Genomic DNA, 24,923 nt, shown 5'->3' on the forward strand with positions numbered 1-24,923 from the left:
TGTTTCCTACAATGAAGTGGTGATGGGAAATGGATTTTGTTAGGTCTGGGGTCTGTGTCAAGCAATGGAAAGGGGGAAGGGAAGGTGTAGAGATTCTAAAAGGGCAGTAGGTGGAGAAGCCTCACCGTTAGCTCACATTATGCTTAGGCCTGCCAGGCCCTCCCTGTTACCTCACAGGCATTTAACTAAAATTAAAGATAGCAACAGTTTACCTTGTTCATGCAAGCCTTGCCCAATTATTCTCTTTATATATGATTTATCCTTAGATTCAAACTCTAGCTTCCATAACAAACAAGAAAAGGTTCGTGGATTTTAATAATTAAAAAGAAAATTTTTTTTAATGTTTATTTATGTTTGAGAGACAGACAGAGACAGAGAGTGAGCAGGGGAGGGGCAGGGAGAGAGGGAAACACAGAATCCCAAGCAGGCTCCAGGCTCCGAGCCGTCAGCACAGAGCCCGACGTGGGGCTCGAACTCACGGACCGCGAGATCATGACCTGAGCGAAGTCAGACGCTAAACCGACTGAGCCACCCAGGTGCCCCCAATAATAATTTTAAAATAAACAAAGGATTCTTCCCCAAACTTTTTGCATTTTGTCTTCAATCAAACCTGTCTCTGACAAAGTATTATTTTACAGGGGCACCTGGGTGGCTCAGTCGGTTAAGCGGCCGACTTCAGCTCAGGTCATGATCTCGCGGTCCGTGAGTTCGAGCCCCGCGTCGGGCTCTGGGCTGTTGGCTCAGAGGCTGGAGCCTGTGGGCTGATGGGTCAGAGCCTGGAGCCTGTTTCGGATTCTGTGTCTCCCTCTCTCTGACCCTGCCCCATTCATGCTCTGTCTCTCTCTGTCTCAAAAAATAAATAAACGTTAAAAAAAAAAAATTAAAAAAAAAACCAAAACACAAAGTATTATTTTACAATTTCATACTCTGCAATCTGTGGACCTTTCCCGGAGTCCTGGTGCTAGGACTCCAGGAGTTATAGAGTTGACATAATTAAATGCAAGGAAACGATCACTTACACCGTGAATTTAGATTGGTTATGCTGATCATCTGCCTCAACGTTACCTGGAAAGGAAGAATCTGCAAAGGAAATTTACAGTGTAAATAATACTGGGGACGGGACAGCCTGTTTGCAGGAATCTGGTTACCTACAATATAAGCAATTAATAACCTACCACAAATCATTTTATGTATTCCTCCAAGCCTGTCTTGTGTGCTTGGCTCCCAGGGAACAAACGTGAAGGGATGGAAGGAGGGGTGGAGGGGAGTATGCAAGTAAGTGATCCCTAAGGCCCCAAGCAAAATTTAGACATTTGTTTATTTATTTAGGTAGGGGAGGGGGAGCGAGAAAATCCAAAGAAGACTCCATGCTCAGCATGGAGCCCGGCACAGGGCTCGATCCAACGACCCTGGGATCATGACCTGAGCCGAAATCAAGAGTGGGTTGCTCAACCAACGGAGCCACACAGGCGCCTCCAAAATTTAGACTTTTAAAGTAAATTTGAACTATCACCTCCAAGTAGTTGGAGATACTGAGGCTTGAAGGAACAACACTGAAGATAGTGACTTCTTTAATTGAATCTAAGATACCATTAATTATAAGATGCCTCATACTTTGATAGAAAAAAAAACCCACAGCCAACGAACTGAGGCACGGCAACCATAAAATGCATTCTAATTTTTAAAATATTAAAATATGGAGGAAAAAATCTATCTTAGCACCAGTGAAACACAGTATTGCCTTGGCACCTTGCCCCCACCTCTCTCTGATGGGGAGAAGGGCTTCTATCAGGATATGTTAGACTTTCACACTGGGACACCGTTTCTCGCCAACTCACTTAACTGCTAAAACATTGAGATCTGTCCTTCTTTGGCAGCAGCGTGTATCTGTACTCCAAGTTCCTGTCAAAGTCTGTAATCCCCATTTCTCTCCCATTCAGCACTCAGCAAAAACTGTTGAGAGACATCATGTTTTCAGGACTGCCTGCAGGGTTGCGGCCCATCCATTTTTCCCCACTCTGTTCACCCTTGGATTGAGCCAGATCAGCAGAGAGCAAAGTTCCGGAAACAACTAGGTAATCCCTCATGGAAAGGCTTTTACAGACTCTCCCTCTGGCATCCTGCCTTCTGCCCACATCGGGGACACTGTTAGAAACAGCCTGTTACACTGAGTCTGTTGTCAAGGACACAGTGTCCTCTTCATGAGGGTCCACTGAAGACATTTTCCAGGTCTTCATACCAGGGATTTTTAAAAATAAACTTTTAAGGAGTGCCTGGGTGGTTCAGTCGGTTGAGTGTCTGACTCTCGATTTCAGCTCAGGTCATGATCCCAAGAACGTGGGATTAAGCCCCACACTGGGCTTTGCACCAAGCGTGGAGCCTGCTTCGGATTCTCTCTCTCTCCCTCTGTCCCTCTCCCCCACTCATAGTCTCTGTCTCTCTCTAAAATAAAAAGTTTCTAAAAATAGACTTTTAAAATCGAAGCAGAACATATATAGAGAGAAGTGTACCATTTGTAAGTGTACAGCTGAATGATCAGATTATAACCACCATGCAAATGAAAAATAAATAGACTAACAACATCTCAGAAATCCTCTCATGACTTCTCCCTATCAGTACATCCAACTGTCTTCCCCAAGGGCAACCTTTATCCTGTTTTCTTTTTCCTTTTTCTTTTTTGTTTTAAGTTTACTTAGTAGAGGGGCACAGAGAATAGCAGGCAGGTTCCTTGTGGTGTCAGCACAGAACCGTGAGACTGTGACCTGAGCAGAAATCAAGAGTCTGATGCTTAACTGACTGAGACTATCCTGTTTTCTAACACCACAGTTTTACCTGGTTTGGGACCTTATGTAAACAAAATCATACAATACATATTCTTTTAGTCTGGCTTCTTTTGTTCATCATTGTAAAATTCATCTGCATTGTCGTAACACTAGTTGTTAATTTGCATTGGTTTCTAGTCTGCCGTGTGTCTGTATTACAATATATTCATTTAAGGTGTTTCCAGTTTGGGGTTATTAAATGAATAATGCTGCCATTCTGGTGCATATAGTAAGCACTTCTGGGAGGTGTATACCTAAGAGTCAGATTACTGGGTTCTAAGCGCGTACACGTCCAGTTTTAATAGTTATTTCTAAACAGTTTTCCACTTTACGTTCCCACCGGCGCTGCATGAGAGTTCTTGTTCCACCTTGTCACCAACACTCCTCATTGTCAGTCTTTTTACTTTTAGCATTTTGTTTATTTTTGAGAGAGAGACAAGAGCATGAGTGGGGGAAGGGCAGAGAGAGAGAGAGAGACAGACACAGAATCTGAAGCAGGATCCAGGCTCTGAACTCTCAGAACAGAGCCTGATGCACAGAGCCCGACACAGGGCTTGAACCCACAAACTGAGATCATGACCTGAGCTGAAGTCGAACGCTTAACCAACTGAGCCACCTAGGTGCCCCACTTTTACCATTTTGATAGGTGTGGAGGAACAACTTATTGTGGTTTCCTAAATTCTCATCTGTATATTCTCTTTCATGAAGTAGTTATTGAAATATTTTGTTAAGGGGCGCCTGGGTGGCTCAGTCGGTTAAGTGTCTGACTTCGGCTCAGGTCATGATCTCATGGCTCGTGGGTTCGAGCCCTGCGTCCGGCTCTGTGCTTACAGCTCAGAGCCTGAAGCCTGCTTGGGATTCTGTCTCCTTCTCTCTCTGCCCACCCCTGCTTGAGCTCCGTCTCTCTCTCTCAAAAATGAATAAATATTAAAAAAATTAAAAAACAAAAAAACCACAAAAACCATAAATATTTTGTTAACTTTCAATTTGATTTTCTAATCGACTTACAGGAGTTCTTTAACTATTCAGGATGGGTCCTTTGTCAGTAATATGTACTGCAAATACCTTCTACCTTCTGGGTTCCTTTTCCACTCTCTTAGTGGTGACTTGATGAACAGAGTACTTTTAGTGCAGTCAAACTTATTGCAGCTTTTTGTATCCTTTTGTGTCACCTGTCTGTGGGAAACTTGGTCCATTTCTAATCTACTCACAGGGTTCTGCTACTATCATATCTGTTGGCTTCACAAATTTGATAAAGGACAAATGTAAAATAGAAGCATTCATTTCATGTCTGGTCTCACTTTGGTAACCGAAAGATAAGTGAGATGATTAAACGCTGAGGCAAGTGATGAGTCACTAAATTCTATTTCTGAAATTATTATTACACTATATGTTAACTAACTTGGATTTATTTACATTTTTAAAAAAGCTGAGGCAACAACATGTTCTTGGAATAAAAAATTAATATAATATGCTCTATAGCATTTTATGATAATTGGCTTTAATAATGTGGAACAATTAATAGAGCCATAAAAGTGTATAATTAAACATGTTATTATTACAAGTTAAAATATACTCTCTGTTCCCCATATTGTCATTTAATTGAAAAACAAAAACAAAAACAAAAACAAAGACTTGCCACCTTGCAATCAATTTGAAATAAGCTGCTGAGGAACAACACTATAAAAGGAAAGTATACACTGGAATGCATTACATTTTGGCCAAACAAGAAGGTTTGATCCATTCTGGCTTATAAAGCAAGAAATCAGTGTTTGTGATTTTGAAAAGTCACTGAAACTTTTTCCCTGAACTGGTTCCTTTGTAATACATTTTCTTGAGTTCTACCCATGACTGACACAGTAACAGTCCTGGGATCAGAACCCACACACTATTGAAAAATACCAGATAGACCCCAAAGTAGAGCCAACTGTCGGTGTTGAGGTTGGGGCTTCCCATAAGCCAGTCCGGGAAGAAGGTCATCCACCCGCCATATAATTCACACACGCACAGGGTAATCTGTAGGAAATGCCTGTTAGAGAGAAAGGAACAAGGGATGAAGCTGCCAGCTCAGCCCAGCCTGTCACCCTGAATCCTGACATCTTTTCTTAAATGGCGGCATTAACACTGTCTTCCACAGCAGAAGACCTCTCTGAAGTTGGACCTCAGGTTTCCCACAGTGCTCCTTCAATGGGGCAAGTCAATCTAATCCATGGGAGATCCATGCTTTCTCTGGAGAAGCAATACTGCCCTTCCTAGAAGATTATCCTCAGAGTTAAATAAAGTCTCTCAGGTATCCTGTTCCACTCTTAGGAAGATTTATGGAGGTCACATCTCACCCAGCAAAGAGAGACCTAGATGCGAATCTTGCTACAAGCCACAATTTTACTGGCTGTAAAAGGGGATAGTAATAACAGCTCCTTCCTCAAAGAATATGGTGGAGAGTAAATGAGATACGTGGATATGTAAGTACTCAACAATGCAGATATTATAGATGGTTCAAGTACTAAACAAATGGGTGCATGTAGTAAATCTACAACCAAGATCATAGAGACAAAGATATATCAAGACACCAGGAAGAAATTTAATTTTTCCTGCCAACTGTCTAAGTAAAATTGGGTGGGAGGAAAGTGGATTAAATGACCTTAGAGGTTTCGTTCAAAACTGAAATTTTGTGACGAAGCTTTAAAAAATACTTCTTTGATTCAAGACACTAAAAAGTTGAATGCAATTGTGCCTATTTGACATTGTTTTGGGAATCATCTCCAGGATAGCATCCTATTTGCCCTACGTCACTTTGTCTGAAAGAAGGAAAGGAAGGGAAAGGGTAGGAGGGAGGGAAGAGAGTTCAAAGTCTCAGAGTCTGACTGACAGTGGTTAATCTTCCACCTTTCTCCTCCCTTTCCTCTCTCCTGCCTTCCTCACACCCTCCACAACCTGTTTCTGAAAAGATTTATCCTGCATATCTAATTCCAAATTAAGAGAATTTACTTGGTGTAAAGTGAAATAGGAGTTTTCTTTTTTTTTTTTTTAAGGTTTTTTTATTTTTGAGAGAGACAGTGCAAGTGGGGGAGGGGCAGAGAAAGAGGGGAGGGACAGAAGATCTGAAGTGGATTCTGGATGTGGCCCAAGCTCACGAATGGCAAGATCATGACCTGAGCTGAAGTCGGATGCTCAACCGACTGAGCCAACCAGGCGCCCCTGGAATAGGAGTTTTCAAGATTTGGGGGGCGATTGGGAAAGGGTTGGAGGCATTACCCTTTACTTTCCAAAATATTGGTGAAAAATCATCCAATGCTCTTCACACTTCCTTCCTCGTAGAGTGACTAGGTGGTCCCTACAATCCTATTTCCTATAGTTTTTATTTTGAATCATCTGAAATTATCCTGGTGGCACCATGCTTCCTATCTAATATTGAACAATTTTCATTTCTAATCTAACAAATGAATGTGGTCCTAATCTACTCCAAATGCCATGTAGGCATCGAGACAGCTAATGTTTCTCCTCTCTTCAGCAGGCCAGGAGAAGAGCACTTACCGATAATATTTCTCTTTGACTATGGCATAAATGAGGACCAATGCCAGAGACCCATCCAAGACAACAGTCAGAATTTCCAAAGACACAATGGTTGGGTCAAAATAAAGCCATCTTGCATCAGCTTTGCCATATTCTTTCCCTAAAAGTGAAATACATTTTGTTACTCATCTGGCAACTATTTTTATGACAGTCAGTGAAAATGACCTTTTTTCCCCTAAGGAGGAGACAAAAAGACAAACTGTCACTCCCTACGCTGCCCATAATGCCTTAGTGGAAGGCAAGAGGAGAACGGAGGCTGAAACGCATTTACCGCACAAGTACTAATAACAATATCTTGGTATATTTGTGAAAGGATTTCGTTCCCAAAGTGCTTGCATACATGTGCCCTTTTCACCCCTGCTCTCATTATTATAAGCAACAGAATTCTGAATTAACTCAACACAGCCAGATTTTGCAAAGACCACCTCTAATAATTAGCTTGTTAACTGTGTTACAGTTCCTTACTTCAAAATTCCCATATAAAGTCTGTAGGTATAATCTAGATGTGGGAAAATTATTATTAAGGAAATGTTTATTAAAAAAACATGTGTTTATTAATAATTGAAGAGAAATTGAGCCCTGTACTGGCAGTGGGGAGGTTCGGGGGGAGGAGGGTGGAATGGTAATGACACAGAGAATGAATCCCACATGGACAAAGGGGATGTTTCAGTCCAGACAGGAGTCACTAACAACAGCCACCACAAAGGCCTCAAATGTGTTCACCAGGAAGTGGGCATGCCCTAAAAGATCTTTCCAGACCCCATTATCAGGATTGTTTCTTCTAGAAAGAATGAGGTGAGAAAGTCTTTTTAGAGCAGGACTGAGAGCCATGCACTGGGAGAGCCAACCCACCCTTCCTTCCTTCCTCTCTATTTCCCTCTCTCCCTCCTTCCCTCTCTCCCTCTTCCTTTTTTTTAATTTATCAAACTAATACATGCCAGTCCTAAGATCTCAAATGATCAGAGTAAAAAAAATCAAAGTCTCGGGGCACCTGGGTGGCTCAGCTGGTTAAGCGTCTGACATCAGCTCAGGTCATGATCCAATCCCACAGTTGGTGGGTTCGAGTCCTACATCAGGCTCTGTGCTGACAGCTCAGAACCTGGAGCCTGCTTTGGATTCTCTCTCTGCCCCTTCCCCAGCTCACACTCTGTCTCTCTCTCTCAAAAATAAACATTAAAAAAAATATTTTTAAATGAAAGTCTCACCTCTTCTCTCCTTTCAATACTATTCTCACATTATTTAGACAAGGTATGAATCATCAAATATTAGCTACATAATCGGGATTGGTGAAGCAGCAGGACAAAGCTCTAGTCTCTATTAATGGCCCAAGGTAGGATCCCTCAGGGCTAGGGACAACAGGTTCTAATGAAAGGCTGTCTTGGCAGAAAGAAAGGCCAATAAACAGGATTAGTCATTTAATGAGATAACACACAGACACAAGCTGAGCAGAGACTCTGAAAGGCCAGACAGGGCCAGCAGGACAGGCAGAGCTCTCCTGCTAGCCCTTAGCCGACTGCCAGCCCAGGAATGAACTGAAAAACAACATACTAGTGAAAGGAAGCTTTTCCTATAAATCTAAACACAAACACAATACCTGAAGTGTTCCCTCTAGTGCACCCCAAGTCTAAGGAAGTGTCACTTAAGAAAAATGTCAGTACTTTAGGAACTAAGAGATTAGTAGTTGTTTAGACACTCAAAAATAACACCATTCATTCATTCTTTAATTCAACAAATCTTCTGGAGCATATGGAAGGTTCTGTGCTGGGCCTGGGGAATGTAGCATCAGCTAGGGCCTAGGGCACAGGTGGCCCGCTGGGAGCTCCCGTTCCATGAGGTTGGACCCTGTCATAAGTGATGGCAACTGAGCATGGGACATGGAGGAAGTGACACTTTAAGCCAGATGAGGGAGGTGAGGTGTTTTGATCACTTCCTCTCCCCCTGTTGGTGAGGGAAGGAGTCCCACCCTCGGGTTATAGGGATGGCCACATAAGACAGGTGGCACTGGATAGATGAGGTTGATGGCAATTTACTAGTCACACACACTCACAGCCTGGGGAGAGATGACACTGCACCACACAGGGCCGCACTGGGTGGGATGGGGGGTGCACTTAGAGACGGAGTGAACTAGGAGGGGCCACAGGAGCCAGCTCTGCAGTAACGACAATGGGGTGGCCTGGTTCCTGAGGCAAGATGGGATTGGCTTCCTCCAATAATTTGGGGGCTGGCAAGGAACTGAAGCCCACTTGCTCCTCAGGGACCCGTAGGCACCATGCCTGGTCCCTGTGACAAGGAGGGTCGCTTGGCTAGGGGACCTCACATGAGGAAGCAGAGTGGGGTTCCTCTTATGGTTAGGCCATGTGAGTCCCTCCAGATTTTATCAGATGTCAAGGCACACATAATAACGGATTTTAATCTCGGGCCTTACACCACAAGAGGTGACCCATGAACTGGGTGAAGGAGAGGGTGCTTCAGGGAGGAGCACGCGCATCACAAAGGCCTGGAACGGAGGGAACACGGTGTGTCTGAAATCACATTTAGTTCAGCAGAGCTGAAGGAGACTGTGTGTGTGTGTGTGTGTATGTGTGTGTGTGTGTGTGTGTGTGTGTGTGTGTGTGTGTGTGTGTGTGTATGCATGCCTGCACGCACGTGGATGGGGCCCAGGGTCACTGCTGGAGAGGAAGGTGGTCCCAGCGCATCAAGCCTCTGGCATCTCCTCCTCTGCCACCTAACTCTGGTCATTTTTTCTGCTGGTTAAACACCTAGATAGCAAAAGGGCAAACACAGTGTTAGTAAGCCTGATGATGTGATTAGTATCATTTATTCTGTGACTGACTGCCAGGCTCAGGCAGAAGTTTAGAGGGAAAGACACGCTGGGGCTGGAGTAGGATCCCAGTCCCTGAGCCACAGCTGGGCCCTTCACCCCAGAGTGATTAGGAGAGGGTGAGGGGTGACAAAGACTGTCTTCTTGACCAAGTTTGAGTCGGGGTCCTCTGAGCCCTCGCCTCAACAAGGCCCCCCGTCCAGGGCTCTGTCCTCGGCTCGCTTAATCCAGTTTTAGCCAAGAATCCTACTAGGTCACGACAGCAAAAATCCCCCTTTCTTGGTATCTGCTCGCTTCCCCCACCACCAGTTTTGTTGAGATGTAACTGACAAGCAGCACTGGGTAGGTATAAGGTGTGCAACACACTGACTTGGTTTACATCTGTTGTGAAATGACTGCAGTGAGTTTAGTGAACATCCATTACTTTACACAGATACAAAAAAAAATAAGAAAAAGAGGTGCTTTCTTCCTGATGATGAGAGCTCTTCAGATCCACTCTCTTGAAAACTTATAGCAGTGGTAACTAGAGTCATTATGTGGTACATTACATCCTTAGTACTCCTCTATCTTGTAACTAGAGGTTTGCACTTCTTAATCACCTTTATCCAATTCCCTTAATCTCCACACCCCACAAATCTGATCTCTTTTTCTATGAGTTTCAGTTTTGTTTTTGCCTTTTTTTAAATTAGGATTCCACATATAAGTGAGATCATATAGTATTTGTCTTTCTCTGCCTGGCTTGTTTCACTTAGCACAATGCCCTCAAGGTACAACCATGTTGTCACAATGGCAGAATTTCTTGATTTTTTATGGCTAAATAGTATTCCACTGCATGCACACATGCGTACACACACACACACACACACACACACACACACACACACACACACTTTATCCATTCATTCATCAATGGATACTTAGGTTGTTTCCATGCCTTTGCTACTGTGAATAATGCTACCATGAACATGGGGGTGCAGATTCTTGATCACTCTTGATAACTGATCAAATTCCTCATCCACACCCTGTATGTCATATCACCCTGGCCTGCCTGCAGCAAGAATCCTGTTGAGTCAGTGTATTAAGAACCCTCCAAACCTCAATGTTTCTTCTTAGTGATTTTCCATCCACTGACCCCACCTGCTTCTTGGCTATAAAGCTCCACCTTCCTGGGGCGCCTGGGTGGCTCAGTTGTTTGGGCGTCCAACTTCAGCTCAGGTCATGATCTCACAGTTTGTGAGTTCGAACCCTGCGTCAGGCTCTGTGCTGACAGCTTGCTCAGAGCCTGGAGCCTGCTCCAGATTCTGTCTCCCTCTCTCTCTGCCCCTGCCCCACTCACACTCTGTCTCTGTCTCTCTCAAAAATAAATAAACATTAAAAAAAAGGTCCACCTTCCTTGCTGTATTTGGAGTTGAGCCCGATCTTTCTCCCCTGCTACAAGCCCCCACTGTAGTAGTACCTCCTAAATAAATTCTTCTTTATCATCTTTAACCAGTGGCATAAATAATTCTCCTTTAACAGGGTCCACATAATGCTTATAAGCCAGCTCTACATCCTTGTGAATCTAAGGATAGTCTACTGATCAACATCTGGGAGGCCTTACCCTAGACCCTCTGAATCAGAATCTGTATTTTAACAAGAGCCCAAGGCAATCTGGTGCACTTTAATGTCTGAGAAGTACTACTTTAATCTATTGGATTTTCCTTTTCTCAAGAATAAAAGACCCCACCATTAAATGGGCTTTCACTTTTTTTAAGGCAAAAAATGTAAACTGAAGATGACTGATAAAAATCATGTTAAGTGGGAAGCGGGGTGCCTGGCTGGCTCAGTTGGAGGAGTGTGTGACTCTTGATCTTGGGGTCGTGAGTTCGAGCCCCATACTGGTTGTAGAGATTACTTAAAAATAAAATCTTTATATAAAAAAAAAATCATGTTAGACATTTGCATTTCATGGGACTAAGTCAAATCTGGGCTGTTCACGTGCTCTGATGCCAGGCCAGGCAGCCAGGGTGGAGGACAATGACTTAGGCTGGGGTCTTTCAGCCTTCGGGCCTCCCAGGCAATTCCCAAGCACAGTTTAATCTGGCCAACTCATCACATTACACACACAAAGGTGCACAAGCAGCATTTCACTCCTAAAGTGGGGATCAGGCTCCCTGAGCTACCATTGGCTAGGACCTGGCAGGCATCAAAGATGACACATGGTTTGCTTTGAGAAGCACTAACTATAGCTCTCTCAATTCTCCAGAAGTTTCCTAACACTAGTGACGAACCGGAGTCCCAACACAGATCCTGGCTGGAGGATCTGATTTCAGAATCAGGGAAGAAAGGAGATAAATGACGCAGAATTTCAGAAGCAAAATCTGAAAGAAGTTACCTTGCACAAGCCAGTTCTGTAATAGTGGCAAAGGACTCTGTTGTTACACGGCTCACTTGTCAAAATTGACACAGTACAAGAGAGGAAGTCGATACTAACTGATGGAACGTCAACTGATTTACAGTAAGCATGAAGAAGATAGGGAAAATCAGTTAATAGCCCTGCAGAGCAGCAGGAGTTTTGGAAATTATCTACAAGACTACAGATACATATATATAATAAACTGAGAGCTGATATTAAAAGTATGGGAAACACCCAGTTTAAATACTGCAAACTCTTCAATCTGCACTAAGAATATTTTTTAGTATACAGCTTTATTGAGATATGATTCACGTGTCATACAAGGCACCCATTTAAAGTGTCCAATTCAATGGGTTTCGGTACAATCACAGATTTGAATCATCACAATGAAATTTTTCAAACATTTCATTAACCCCTCCCCCTGCAAAGAAACCCATACCCATTATCAGTCATTCATTCTTCACCCTCCTCCTCTGGCACCCCTTCTCCGCATGGTTCTAGGCAACCACCAACCTATAATCTGTGTCTTTAGATTCACCTATTTTGGACATTTCACATAAATGAAATCATACAATTTGTGCTACAGGTACTCATTTAATGGACAGCCACACTTGCAATTAATCTCCTCAAACATTTCAAATGCAAACATTTTAAATTACTCACACAATGAAGCAATCAAGCCTTCGGAATCTGCGATGTTTCCTACGAAAGACAAGTAGACAAAAGGGCCTTCCTGGAAAGAAAATGAAAACATGCTCTAATTCAGCATCACAACCACAGGATGGCACCGGAGATACATGGCTTCACATGGCCACGTCCCCAGGAGCCCACCTCCTGGTCTGCTCCCTCTGAACATCATACCTGCAAGCACCTACACAAGCCGGTGGGGTGTGATCCTAGAGACTGATGCCCAGGCCTTGCAGACAGAGGGAATGTTTATATAATAAATGCTGTTTTTCAATGATTGGCATTATAAATTTAGAGGTGTGTTCTTATGGGAAAAAATAAATTGAAAATTTTGCACAGGGAAAGAGCTTAAATGTTATATTAAACAGGCTAAATTCTGGATGATTCCAAAAATTTTGTACCTTTGAGAGGTACCTCACAGTTCATTTTGTCTTGCCTCAAAAAAAAAAAAAAAAAAAAAAAAAAAAAATCCAAGATCTCTCTTAACAAAAGTGGTATTCACCTATCTGTATCAGACCTGAAATAATTCTTTTTCCTGCACATAGGGCAAATTTAGGAAAATTAAAACACTTACAGGCTACATTTTAAATTTTAGGTAATAAAATACCTGCAATCACACTTAGTATTTTTCTATCACCGAAATGTTTCTTTGCTTAAAATTTCAAAACTAATTAATTAGAATTCACTGGGGAATCTGACTGGCATGCTGCTCCTTTGAACAAATTTAAAAAAATGTTTTTTAAGTTTATTTATTTTTGAGAGAGAGAGCACAAGCAGAGGAGGAGCAGAGAGAGCAAGGCAGGAGATCTGAAGCAGGCTCCATGCTGTCAGCACAGAGCCCGATGTGGGGCTCAAACTCACAAACCAGGAGATCATGACCTGGGCTGAAGTCAGACACTTAACCGACTGACCCACCCAGGGGTCACTCCTTTGAACAAATTTTATCGCTGGTCAATACAACTTTTTTTTCCCATTTCTTTTTATCAACGCAACTGCTTATATGACATTAAAATCGTATCTCTCCCTATTCCCTGCTCACTTATAGTGCTGCTTCCCAGAGTTTACCATTTAGAGCCACTTCTGTATTTAGTTCTGGGGATTATTGTCCTAACTCACAATATACTTGACACTGCTATTTCTTTAGACATTCTCAATTAACTGCCAATCCTGAAAAACTATGATCTAATAGATGTCTACCCTCTGCTTCCCCACACTCTACAGGTTTTTGGACAGCATAGGGGTGGAAAACCTTCCTTCTGCGCTCTTAGACCCAGGAGCTGGCCTAAGAATTAACTGACATGATGGACTAACAGGAGGAAAGCACGCAAGTTTTATTTAATATTTTTACATGAACATGGAAGTCCTTAAAAGGAAAACAAAGACCCAAAGAAGCTATTAGGCCAAAAGGTTTATATACTTTTTTACACAAAGAACAATAAATTATGGAGATGTGACAAGACAAAGGGGCTTGGACTAGGGACAGTAAATTGTGGGAAAGTGACTAAGAAATATATGAGGGAAACTAATGGAAGATAAGGGTTATTTTAGTAGGTTTGTTTGTAGAGGCCCAGTTCAGCATCGACTCCCAGTCTCCGGTGATAAGAACATTCTTCTCTTCCTGGTACAGAGAGGGCACCTTTCTCATGGGAAATTTAACGATCTGATTTTAGGTAGAAAGGAGGAGGCCAGAAAGCCTAAGGTAGAAAGCCTTCCCACATCTGCTGCTTTCCAATTGCCTTCCACTCAAAATAATCAATATGCCAAAGTGGCATAGCTTAGAGTGGCATGTCCTAAACCTTTCAAATAGCTATATTATTCTCTTTAATTCTTCCATTAGTTACCCAAATTTGTCACTTAAGTAGTAAACTTAAAACCTCAACTTACTCATCAGTGTTGCACAGCATCTGGGAGGAGAATGCTAGCCCCCACCATGCTTTCTTCTTTTCTCCCCATTTCCAGTGCCCCACTCCTGTCTACTTTGTACATTGCTGAGATTGATTACATTTCCATTCTTGTTCTGTAAACGTTTTTTGTCTTCCTATTTTATTTATATGTAGATTCTAAAGGCTGAAAATCAACAGCATTTACAACATGGTGATTATGTAAACGTCATTCACTGCAAAGGGCTGCAACTTCTCTCTCTCCAGATTGAGTATTTTGACTTGTCATTTAAGAAGAATGTGGCAGCTGGAATATCCCTTATTACACTCACAAATTTCTCAAAATCATGCTATATTTTAGTTTGCTACATATTTGGGCCCTGACTTTCTTATATTTTTGTTTACATTACAGTTTGTAATTGCCTTTCTTTTCTCTGACTGAGAGAAGAAATCTGATTTTCTCCCCATCTCATTAATATCTTCCATTTTCTTACCCATGCTAATCCTTGCCAAACAGAAGCTTTAAAGTTGGTTTGTTTTGTTACGTTACTTACTTGGTAAATGGGGTTTACCTCAGAGTATATGTAAACATTATATTCTTTAAAGGAGATTTTAAAAAATTATATAGGAGATAAACAGCAATGTTTAAAAATCAGAAGTACTCCCCATCCACTTTGAAACACTTTATTTTCACCAATCAATTTTTTTTTTTTTTTTTTTTTTTTTTTTTAGCAGAAACGTAGCAGGAAATACACACCACTTCCCTGGCTTGGCCTGGGGACTTTCTAGATAAAATACAGCCACTGGTCTGCCCAGTGGGAGCAATAAGGCTGGGCTGAATTTGACCCTCTATAGGGCTCAGTCCATCTATCTATAAGATAAAGGACCTCCTAAAATTAGATTGTGGATCTCATCCTAAAACTAGACATGACTTCCAGTCACAATCTGTTTAACTGGAGCATTAGTAAAACACAGACTCTGGCATTAGGTCCAGGACCTTTCCTCAGAAGCAACTCTGTGAGTAAGAACAAGATGGGGATCTGGCAATCTATAACAAGCAGGGACCTATGAGTGTTTAACAAAATTTCTCCCTTTTATATCTACCTGTTTAAGTTCTATTACTTTTTCAAATGCCAGCTCAAATCCTTCCTCTCCAAGAGATCTTCCCAAACCTCTTAGTGATGAATTTCTCAATCTCCTGTGTTCCTAAGTTTGTGCTTCTATAGTCAACTGTCTGCTGGTTATGGATCTCCCGTCCTCATTGGATCAGACATCGTTAGGGTCTGGGATGTTGTCTTATCTTAGAATCGTTAAGAACCCAGGATGATATTTTGTGTCCAGCGTTTGCTAATCTTGAATTAATGACAAGTTCATATAACGAATTACTTAGAAAGATACCTTGAGGGGCTTTTAGAAGGCACTGTATATTTCTTACTATATTAATGTCTCAAATGTAATGGCAGTATGCAGCTGACTGTTTAACAACACAGGTTAGGGGCACCAATCCCTGTGCAGTCAAAAATCCATATATAATTTTTAACTCTCCAAAAACTTAACTACCAACAGCCTACTGATGACTGGAAGCCCTACTGATAACATAAACAATTGATTAACACATATTTTGCATGCCATATGTATTATATACTATATTTTGACAATAAAGTGAGCCAGAGAAAATTAATTATTAAGACAACCATAAGGAAAAAACACTTACAGTATTGTACCGTATTTATCAAAACAACCCACATGTAAGTGGACCTGTGCAGTACAACTCATGACTTCAAGGGTCAGCTGTAATATATGTAAAGTATAAAAAATATATTCATGCCTCCACATGCTGATTGGATGCTGCCTCTTCCAGGAAGCAAGGCTTCCCTGATTCTCTTGGTGGGAAGTGGGTGCCTCTCCTACATAGAAACCTGCTTGCTTATCTCTTCCTCAAAACTGTCAGTTCCTTTAGGGAAAAGTCTTTGTCTTTTATCTCTGTATCCCAAATGCCTGATAGATGTACATGCTGACAAATGTTTACTAAAAGAATGAGAAATAAAGGGGGGGGGGGGGGAGTAACAGTTAAACCACCAGTACCACCCAAACAATCCATTTGGAAAATGGGCAAAAGAAATGAAGACACATTTCCCCAAAGAGGATATACAGACAGCAAACACATGAAAAGATGTTCCACATCATTAGCGGACAGGGAAATGCCAATTAAAACCACAACAAGTTAGTACTACTCACCTATCAGGATGGCAAAATAAAAAATAGTGACCACACCAAATACTGACAAGGATGTGGATCACATTTCTGGTGGGATGAAAATGATACCATTCTGGAAAACCAGAGTCTGGAAGTTTCTTCTAAAATGAAGTACGCAGTTACTATAGGACCCAACAACTTTCTTGGGCACTTATCCCAGAAAAAACAAAAACTTATGTTCACCACAAAAACAAGCACACAAATGTCCACAGCGGCTTTATCTGTAATAGCTTAACGCTGGATGTCCTTCAACAGGTGAATGTTACACAAACCTCAGTCCATTCATACTGGAGCACTCCCAAGCAGTAACAAGGAATCAACTATTGATACATACACTCAACAACCTGGATGGATCTCCAGGGGATTTGCTGAGCGAAGAAAGCCAACTCCAAAAGACTATATACTCTCTGATTCCATTCATTCATTCATTCATTCATTCATTCATCCATTCAAAATTTATTTATTTTGAGACAGAGACAGTGAGAGTGGGGGAGGGGCAGAGAGAGAGAGAGGGAGACAGAGAACCCCAAGCAAGCTCAGCACTGCCAGGGCAGAGCCTGATGCGGGCCTCAGACTCACAAATTGTGAGATCGAGACCTGAGCTGAAACCAAGAATCGGACGCTTAACCGACTGAGCCATCCAGGTGCCCCTTTCACTCCATTTATATAACGCTTTTTGAAATGATAAATTTTAGAAATGGAGGACATATTGGTGGTTGCCAGGGGTTAGTGGCTGGAGGAGGTGGGGGGAGTTGATAGTTGATACAAAAGGAAAACACTAGGTATCCTTGTGGTGTTGCAACTGCTTGATATCCTGTTGTGGTAGACACTTGAAACTAACCAGTTGATAAAATGATACAGAACTTAATACACACACATGTGCCAGTGGATCTAGGGAAATCTGAATGAGTGGACTGCACCAATGTCAATGACCGATATTATACATGTTATCGGGTTTTTTTTTTAACATTTTTTAAAGTGTATTTATTTTGAAAGAGAGAGAGAGTGGGAGGAGGGGCAGAGAGAGAAGAGAGAGAGAATCCCAAGCAGGCTCTTCACTGTCAGTGCAGAACTGGATGCAAGGCTCAATCTCACGAACCTCAAGATCATGACCTGAGCCGAAATCAAGAGGCAGATGCTTAACCGACTGAGCCACCCAGGTACCCCTACACTATAGCTTTGAAAAATGTTACCACTGGGGAAAGCTAAGCCAAGTGTACATGGGCTTTCTCTGTATTATTTCTTATAATCACATGTGAATCTACAATTACCTCCCCCCGCCAAAAAAAAATTTAATTAAAAAAATCAGACAGGTAGAACAAGAGACATGGAAGAAAGAATAACATTACTAATTGAATAACATTTTTTAATCAATTGCCAGGACTTTTTAAAATTTAATTTAATTTTTTTTTTTTTTTTTTTTTTTTTTTTTAATTTAGAATAGCCTGGGCCCTGGCCTCAGAGAGCTTATCTAGCTGAGTAACACCAACTTCTAATTCAATATAGACTGGGAAAAGATGAGGGGACCTATGGTTGGGACAATCAGGGAAGACTTCCAGGAGGAGGTAGTCCTAGAGCTGTGCCTTGGCAGGCAGGCTTAGAGATGGAAGGAAGGATAGGGATAGTAGCCCAGGGGTACGAAGGGCAGGCCGTTGTGAGGCCTGGTGGGTCCAGACTCTGCCCTGCCCAGCACTGTAGCCAAACAGTGATGAGCCCCCAACCCTCCCCTTGGGCTCCCTTGCCAGGGCTGAGGGCACTTATACTTGTGTTCTCAGAAGGCCTCAGGCTGGTTTTTACTCCTCCAGGCCTGAGCATGCACAGCTCCTCTGTCTTGAGTACCCAGGCCTGGCTTTCTTTCCCCTAAAAAGAATGTAAATAAAACAAAAAAAAAAAATTTTTTTTTACTGTAGTTAAATAGACATAAAATTTACCATTTTAACCATTTTAAGTATACAATTCAGTGGTGTTGAGTACATTCACATTCTTGTGCAACCATCACCATTTATCTCCCTCCATAACTGAGTCTTCCCGAACTGAAACTCTGTGTAACTCTGTAAAACTCTGAATAACTCCTCATTCTCCCCCTACCCCTGGCCCCTGGCAACCTTCACTCTACTTTTTCTCTAAGTACCTCATATAAGTGGAATCACCCAATTTTTATCTTTTTGTGACTGCCTTATTTCACCTGGCATAATGTCCACAAGCTTCCCTGTGTTGTGGCATGTACCAGAATTGCACGTCTTTTTAAGGCTGAATAACATTCCACTGTATGCATACACCACATTTTGTTGGTCTGCTCATCTGCTGATGGACATTTAGGTTGCTTCCACCTTTTGGCTACGGTGAATAATACTGCTATGTGCACGTATCTAAGTCCCTGGTTTCGATTTCTTTGGATATTTATGTAAAAGTGGGCTTACTGGATCACATGCTAATTCTATGACATTTCTTCTGGTGGTGCACCTTTACTATTTTAATTACTAAAAAATATTATTAAAGGGATACATAATGAAAGTTTAAAAAAAGAACTAAATAAAAAGGTATAAAGTGAAAGGTACAACTCTTTCCCTCCTGACCCCCAATCTCATTCCCCTGAGACACCATTGCTGAGTTTCATGGCAGTGTTCGGGAGCCTTTCCATGTGTAGGTTACCATAAAGCAATAAATGTTGAAAATATCTTCTTCCTGCTATTAATTTTTCAACTATAGTGAAAATTCCAACCATACAATTGAAAATTTCAACTATAGTGAAACTATAGCGATGAGGAAAATTCCACAATGTTTGTTTATTTAAAAAAATTTTTTTTAATGTTTATTTATTTTTGAGACAGAGAGAGACAGAGCATGAACGGGGAAGGGTCAGAGAGAGGGGGAGACACAGAATCTGAAGCAGGCTCCAGGCTCTGAGCTGTCAGCACAGAGCCCGATGCGGGGCTCGAACTCACAGACCGCGAGATCATGACCTGAGCCGAAGTCGAACGCTTAACCGACTGAGCCACCCAGGCGCCCCAATGTTTGTTTATTTAAATGTTCAAGTTCTGTGGATCAGGATTTCTGGTTTCAAAACATACAAAAGTTCCTATTAGATGCTCTAAAACATGATTGGAACTATAAATCTAATTGTGCTGCTAACAAAATCAACTTAAAAGCTAAGACGTATCATGGCAAATAAAAGTAACCACAGCCAGTGTCAATTTTCATTTAAGGTGTTACAGACATGTGATTATAACCACGGTATTTTGTAGGCTTTCAGACAACTACTACAAGTCAAAGCTCAGATAAAAACAAAAAAAGTTTGGGCTCTGCAAGTTACTGCTCTCTGTAATTCAATGACCACTTTAGAGAAAATACTCAATTTACTATTTCAATATTTAAAAGAAAATTTACTGGGGGGAAAAAAGGCTTCACAGAAATTAAAAAAAAAAAAAAAAAGAGGGGCACCTGGTGGCTTAGTTAGTTGCGCCTCTGACTTTGACTTAGGTCATGATCTCACGGTTGGTTCGGGAGTTCGAGTCCTACATTGGGCTTGCTGCTGTCAACACAGAGCCCACTTCAGGTCCTCTGTCCCCCTCTCTCTCTGCCCTTCCCCCACTAGTGCGCTTGTTCTCTCTCTCTCCCCAAAATAAACATTAAAAAAAAAAGAAAGAAGAAAGAAAAAGAATCCAAATTTCTTTCTTTTTTTTTTTTTTGTAATTTGTACTAGTATTTGTAAAGGCTAAATTCGTATTCTAATGTATTTGCAAGCTTTTTGTTTTTAGCTTGTTTGAATGAAGAGCCAAAGAAAACAGAACAACATTCATTATTAAGGGTGGGAGACTAAAGTGGAACAGAATAGAATCACTATGTAAATCCTGTCAAAATTTATTAGCATTTCCTATTCAGATTCACAAAATCTCAGCCTAATCAGACTTGATTTTTCCATGTCACGGCAACAGCACCCATCATTGTTTCTGGAAGGATCAGCTGCTCAGCCTCCTATGGACCTGGATGACAAGGCTTTGGTGACTTCATAAATCTATGCTGCCCAGCTGTCGTCCCCTTAATGACATGATGACTTCTGTTTGATGGAACCTGCCGGTGCAGACGCACTGCCGCCTGGTATTAATGGAGGACAGCGCTGGCCTTTTCAGAACCCGCGAAAGTTCTATTGTGCCCACATCGAGGCAGCTTAGTGTTTCATTTAGAACTTGAAAACATCTTTTAAGAATATGCCCTTCCCTGCCAACACAGTTATTCCTCAGATTAAGGATTTGAAAGGAAACTTTCCAAGGCTTATCTCAATTGGACAAGTGCATTGTTACTTTATTACACAGGGACAGGATGAAAATTAAAAGTTAATCCTAGGACAGAGTATGGCGAGAGGGGTCACGAAAAGGACAGAAGAAGACAGAATCAACCTTTGCTGAACTCTGCTAAGTGCCAGGCATCATGCCAAGTGTCCTACATCCTTGCAATTCAAATGTGGCTCGTGAATCCCAACTTGGGCATCTCCCAAGAGCTTGTTAGAAATGCAGAATTTCAGACCTAGATTTATGGAATCAGAATCTGCACTGTGAAAAGATCCCTGGGGTGATTCCTATGCACATTCAAGTTTGAGAAACACTGCCCCATTACAAAGCTCTATTTAATCCTCATGACAATGCTTTGAAGAAAATATTTCCATACTTTATAGGTAAATGCTAGGGTGTGAATGTGTCCCACCCAAATGCATGTGTTGAAATTCTAATTCCCAAAGATGATGATATAGAAGTTGGGGCCTTTGGGAGCTGCTCAGGTCATGAGGGTAGAGCCTTCCTGAATGCGATTAATGACTCTATGAAAGAGGCTCCAGGGAGATCCCTAGCCTTTCCACCAAGAGGACACAGCAAGAAGGCACCATCCAGACACCAGAGAGAGGGCCTTCACCTGCCATGACAGCAGCCTGATCTCAGACTGCCAGCTTCCTGAACTGAGAAAAATAAATTTTTGTTTATAAGCCACTCAATCGGTGGTATTTTGTCATAGCAGCCCAAACATATGAAGACAATAAGGAAACACAGACAGAAAATTTCTTTCCTTCTTCCCCTTCCTCCTTACAGAAAGGATTTGTGGTAGGGAAAAGGTACTGTTCAGAATTTCACAGCTGGTAAATGGCAGAGCCAGCATTCAAGAGTGCATCTGTTAGACCTCTAAACCCATAATCTTTCTACCTTCCCTCCTGGACCCAGGCTTCCTGAGTAACAGTCAGATCCCTCTGGAACAGTGTTGAGTAATGAGGACAGAAAAGCGCCAGGAAACCAGGTCAGGAGAAATGGTGGAATGCACTGACACTAGGGGGCGCTGCAGTGTGGACAGGGGATTCTACTTCCTTTTGGGTTGCATAGGGCAGAACTAGGACCAGTGAAGAGAAGTCCTAAGGAGACTAATTTCACCTCACCATAAGGAAGAATTTTCTTATCACCAGAGCCATTTAATTCTGGAAAGCTAGTATTGGCTGAAAGTTTTCAACCTATATCTGTCTGGGTTATTGGTAAAATACCTATTTCAAGGGGGATATGGGACTTATTGGCCCCTTGAGCCCCTTCCTAGACCGAGGTGGCTTTCTTGTTCTCCATACATGGTACTGGGCATTTCTTTAGATGTGTTCATCATGATGCATGCCATGCCCAGGCTACCCCCAGTCCCCAGAGAGTGGACAGCCGTGGGAAATTGTGGTTTACACAGTGACAGGCACTGCTTTGGCTAGAGGTGACTGAGCCAGAGGACAAGGAGGGATGACAGGACTCCAGAACAGACAACTCACAAGCTGGCTGCTGGCCTACGAAGCGGCCTATCTAAAAAGCCACATTCAAACAGGGACAGGCTGGGCCAGTGACATTCTTAACTCTCTGGAACAGAAACTGACAAACAGGGGAGTGAATCCAAACTGATTCTGAAGGCAAGTATGTAGGAGAGGTCATGAGAGGCGGACAGCAACTTGACATTATGAATAAACTCAAGTTACAAGGAAGCATGGATGAGGAAGGAAGGTGTAGTATTTGCTAGGGCTGCTATAATAAGGTACCACAAGCTGCATGGCTTAGAACAATGCTTACCACCTCACAGTTCTGGAAGCCGGATGTCCAGGATCAACGTGTCAGCACGGCTAGTTCGTTCTGAGGGTTTTGAGGGAGAGCGTATTCCAGAACTTCCCATTCCAGAACTTCTCCAAGATGCTAGGGGTTTGCCTGCAATCCTTGGTGTTCTGTGGCTTGTAGAAGCATCACCCTGATCTTTGCCTTCATCTTTACATGGAACGTGTTTGTGTCTCTGGGTCCTGACTTCCCCTTTTTGTTTTTGTTTTAAAGTTTATTTATTTGTTTTGAGAGAGAGAATGCAAGTGCACACGTGCAAGAGAGGGGGAGGTGCAGAAGAGAATCCCAAACAGGCCCCAAGGTGTCAGAGCAGAGCCTGATGTGGGGCTCGAACCCACGAACCGTGAGATCATGACTGGAGCCAAAATCAAAGGTCTGACACTCAACTGACTGAGCCACCCAGGTGCCCCTCAATTTCCCTTTTTAAAAGGACACCAGTCATACTGCATGAAGGCCCACGCTTAATGGCCTCATTTAACTACCTGTGTAAAGACCTCATCTCTAAGTAGGGCCACATTCTGATGTACTGAGGGTTAGGACTCCAACATGTTCTGTTGAGGGGAGGACACAATTCAACCAAAAATACATGCATATGAGTAGATGCTATGGGATACACAAAAAGAATAAAGGGCGAGAAAGCCAGCAAGTAACAGAAAGAGAAGCAAACCTAGAGGGGAGCCATAAGGCAGTTAAGTTACCTTAACGCAGAGCTGCTTGTGAATCAGAACCAACCTCCAGTGGCCCAGCTACATCTCAGTTTCTGCTGCATTTCCATGAGTTGCCCTGTGTGCCCATCCATCACTTGAACTAGCTTGAGTAAATAAATGCAGAGGTTCTTGCCCCAAAGAGCTTCACTAACAGGAATACCATGCAAGTAAAATCTCGAATAACACAAAAGCTTCTCTGAATCTCTTCCACAAAGTGGTTGTGATTTGGGGTCGTGATTTTGGAAGGGCAGAAACAAATTCTCCAGTGGAAAGCATCACTCTAGCCAACTTGCTTTTCATTTGGCTAATGGAGCTGATGGTCATAAAACATCTTGAGGTCTTTGGGATGAAATCAGTTTTGCAAATGAACTATGCAGCCAGGCAGTGCATCTTTGAAGATGCAAAGGTGGGAAAGTAATAGTCTTTGTCCCCAAGGGACTCACAGCTTCTGCAAGAGAGGCAGTAACTCCCTGACACCCCTCCAGAAAAAGCCTGTGGTCCATCGTGATAGAGAGCTCACAAAGAGTTGGGGCAATACTGAATATAATGATAACCAGAAAATAGTGATGAAATCTGCCTCAGGGGTTTCTCTCAGAGGGGTGTGTGTGTGCATGTGTGTGCATGTGTGTGCGTGTGCGTGTGTGTGCGTTTGCCCGCACAAACCCAGAATATGTAAAAAGCTCTTTTCCCACAAGGAACTAATCATTCCAAGACTTGGGATAAACCAGCTTTCTTCTTTCTTCTAATTCCCTTCTTTTTGTATTATTAAAAAAAAATGGCTGTTCTGCCTCAGTTTAAATATAAACAATGCTGTTAGATATCTTCAAATCACTATTTCTTTACCCTTGGCAGTTTTGGGTAGATGACAGAAGACTTTCTGGAGTCAGATTTTCTGGAGGGAGAAGGCAGGACAAAGAGCTAGAACAGGAAGACAAGGAGACACAGGAAAGGTTTGGAGGTCAAAAGTGAAAGAGACAGCAGGTAGGGTGAACCCCCCCCCCATCTCAGGAACGCCTTCAGTCCCTGGGAAACGGGGACTGTTGGTCACCCCACCATGGGGGACAAAAGGTGGCAGGGTGAGGGGGTGGCCCAGCGAGAACGTGGAGAGGTGCCTACAGCTCCAGAGCAGCTCTCTGCATCGGGAAGGAGAATCATGTGCATCCTGCCGCTGGCTCCCTCTTTTGAGAAGGTGCCCACCCACTCAGCTAGGCTGTGCAAAGCATTTAAACGGCCACAGCTCTTCCGGTGTGGGAGCGTATGGGGCTATCAAACCTTTGATGCCACCTCCTTGTTGGAGCCCTTGGCTGCTATCACTAAGCTTCCTCAAGATGGACTGTGAGGGGTAAGGCAATTCTCTTGGGTCTTGGCCATTGCCAGCAGGTTGGGTTTGGGGCATGGAGTTTCCTCAGCCCCGCGGGATCAGGGCTGCCGTGATGGCAGCGGCCGCTCAAACACAGGGTACAAGTGAAGGGGAGACACTGATTGCTGGACCAATCATAGGAGAACCTGGGGGCGATGAGCTTGGGGGTTGCTGACATTTGTAATTCCATAAATGTCTGAGCATGTGCCTCTTGTTCTTCCTTCCGATTGTGTCCCTGTCAATATCCTCATTGTGATACTGTAATTTTGCAAGGTGTTATCATTAGAGAAACTGGATAAAGTGCACATG

The 24,923-nt window shown here is 42.6% G+C and overlaps 1 protein-coding gene across 1 annotated transcript in view; it reads right to left on the reverse strand.

The window, feature by feature from the left end:
- Positions 1-4,215: 4,215 nt before the first annotated feature.
- Positions 4,216-24,923, reverse strand: part of EBPL (EBP like) — a 33,348-nt gene continuing 12,640 nt past the window's right edge. The window contains exons 2-4 of the mRNA XM_019447614.2: positions 12,275-12,344; positions 6,357-6,495; positions 4,216-4,851 (exon numbers count right to left, since the gene is read on the reverse strand). Of these exons, the coding sequence (XP_019303159.2) occupies positions 4,611-4,851; positions 6,357-6,495; positions 12,275-12,344 (450 nt within the window). The 3' untranslated portion in view covers positions 4,216-4,610. The remainder of the gene's footprint in view (positions 4,852-6,356; positions 6,496-12,274; positions 12,345-24,923) is intronic.

This window comes from Panthera pardus, unplaced genomic scaffold, assembly GCF_024362965.1.
Source record: "Panthera pardus isolate Hobbes unplaced genomic scaffold, ASM2436296v1 HiC_scaffold_1, whole genome shotgun sequence".
Lineage (NCBI taxonomy): Eukaryota > Metazoa > Chordata > Mammalia > Carnivora > Felidae > Panthera > Panthera pardus.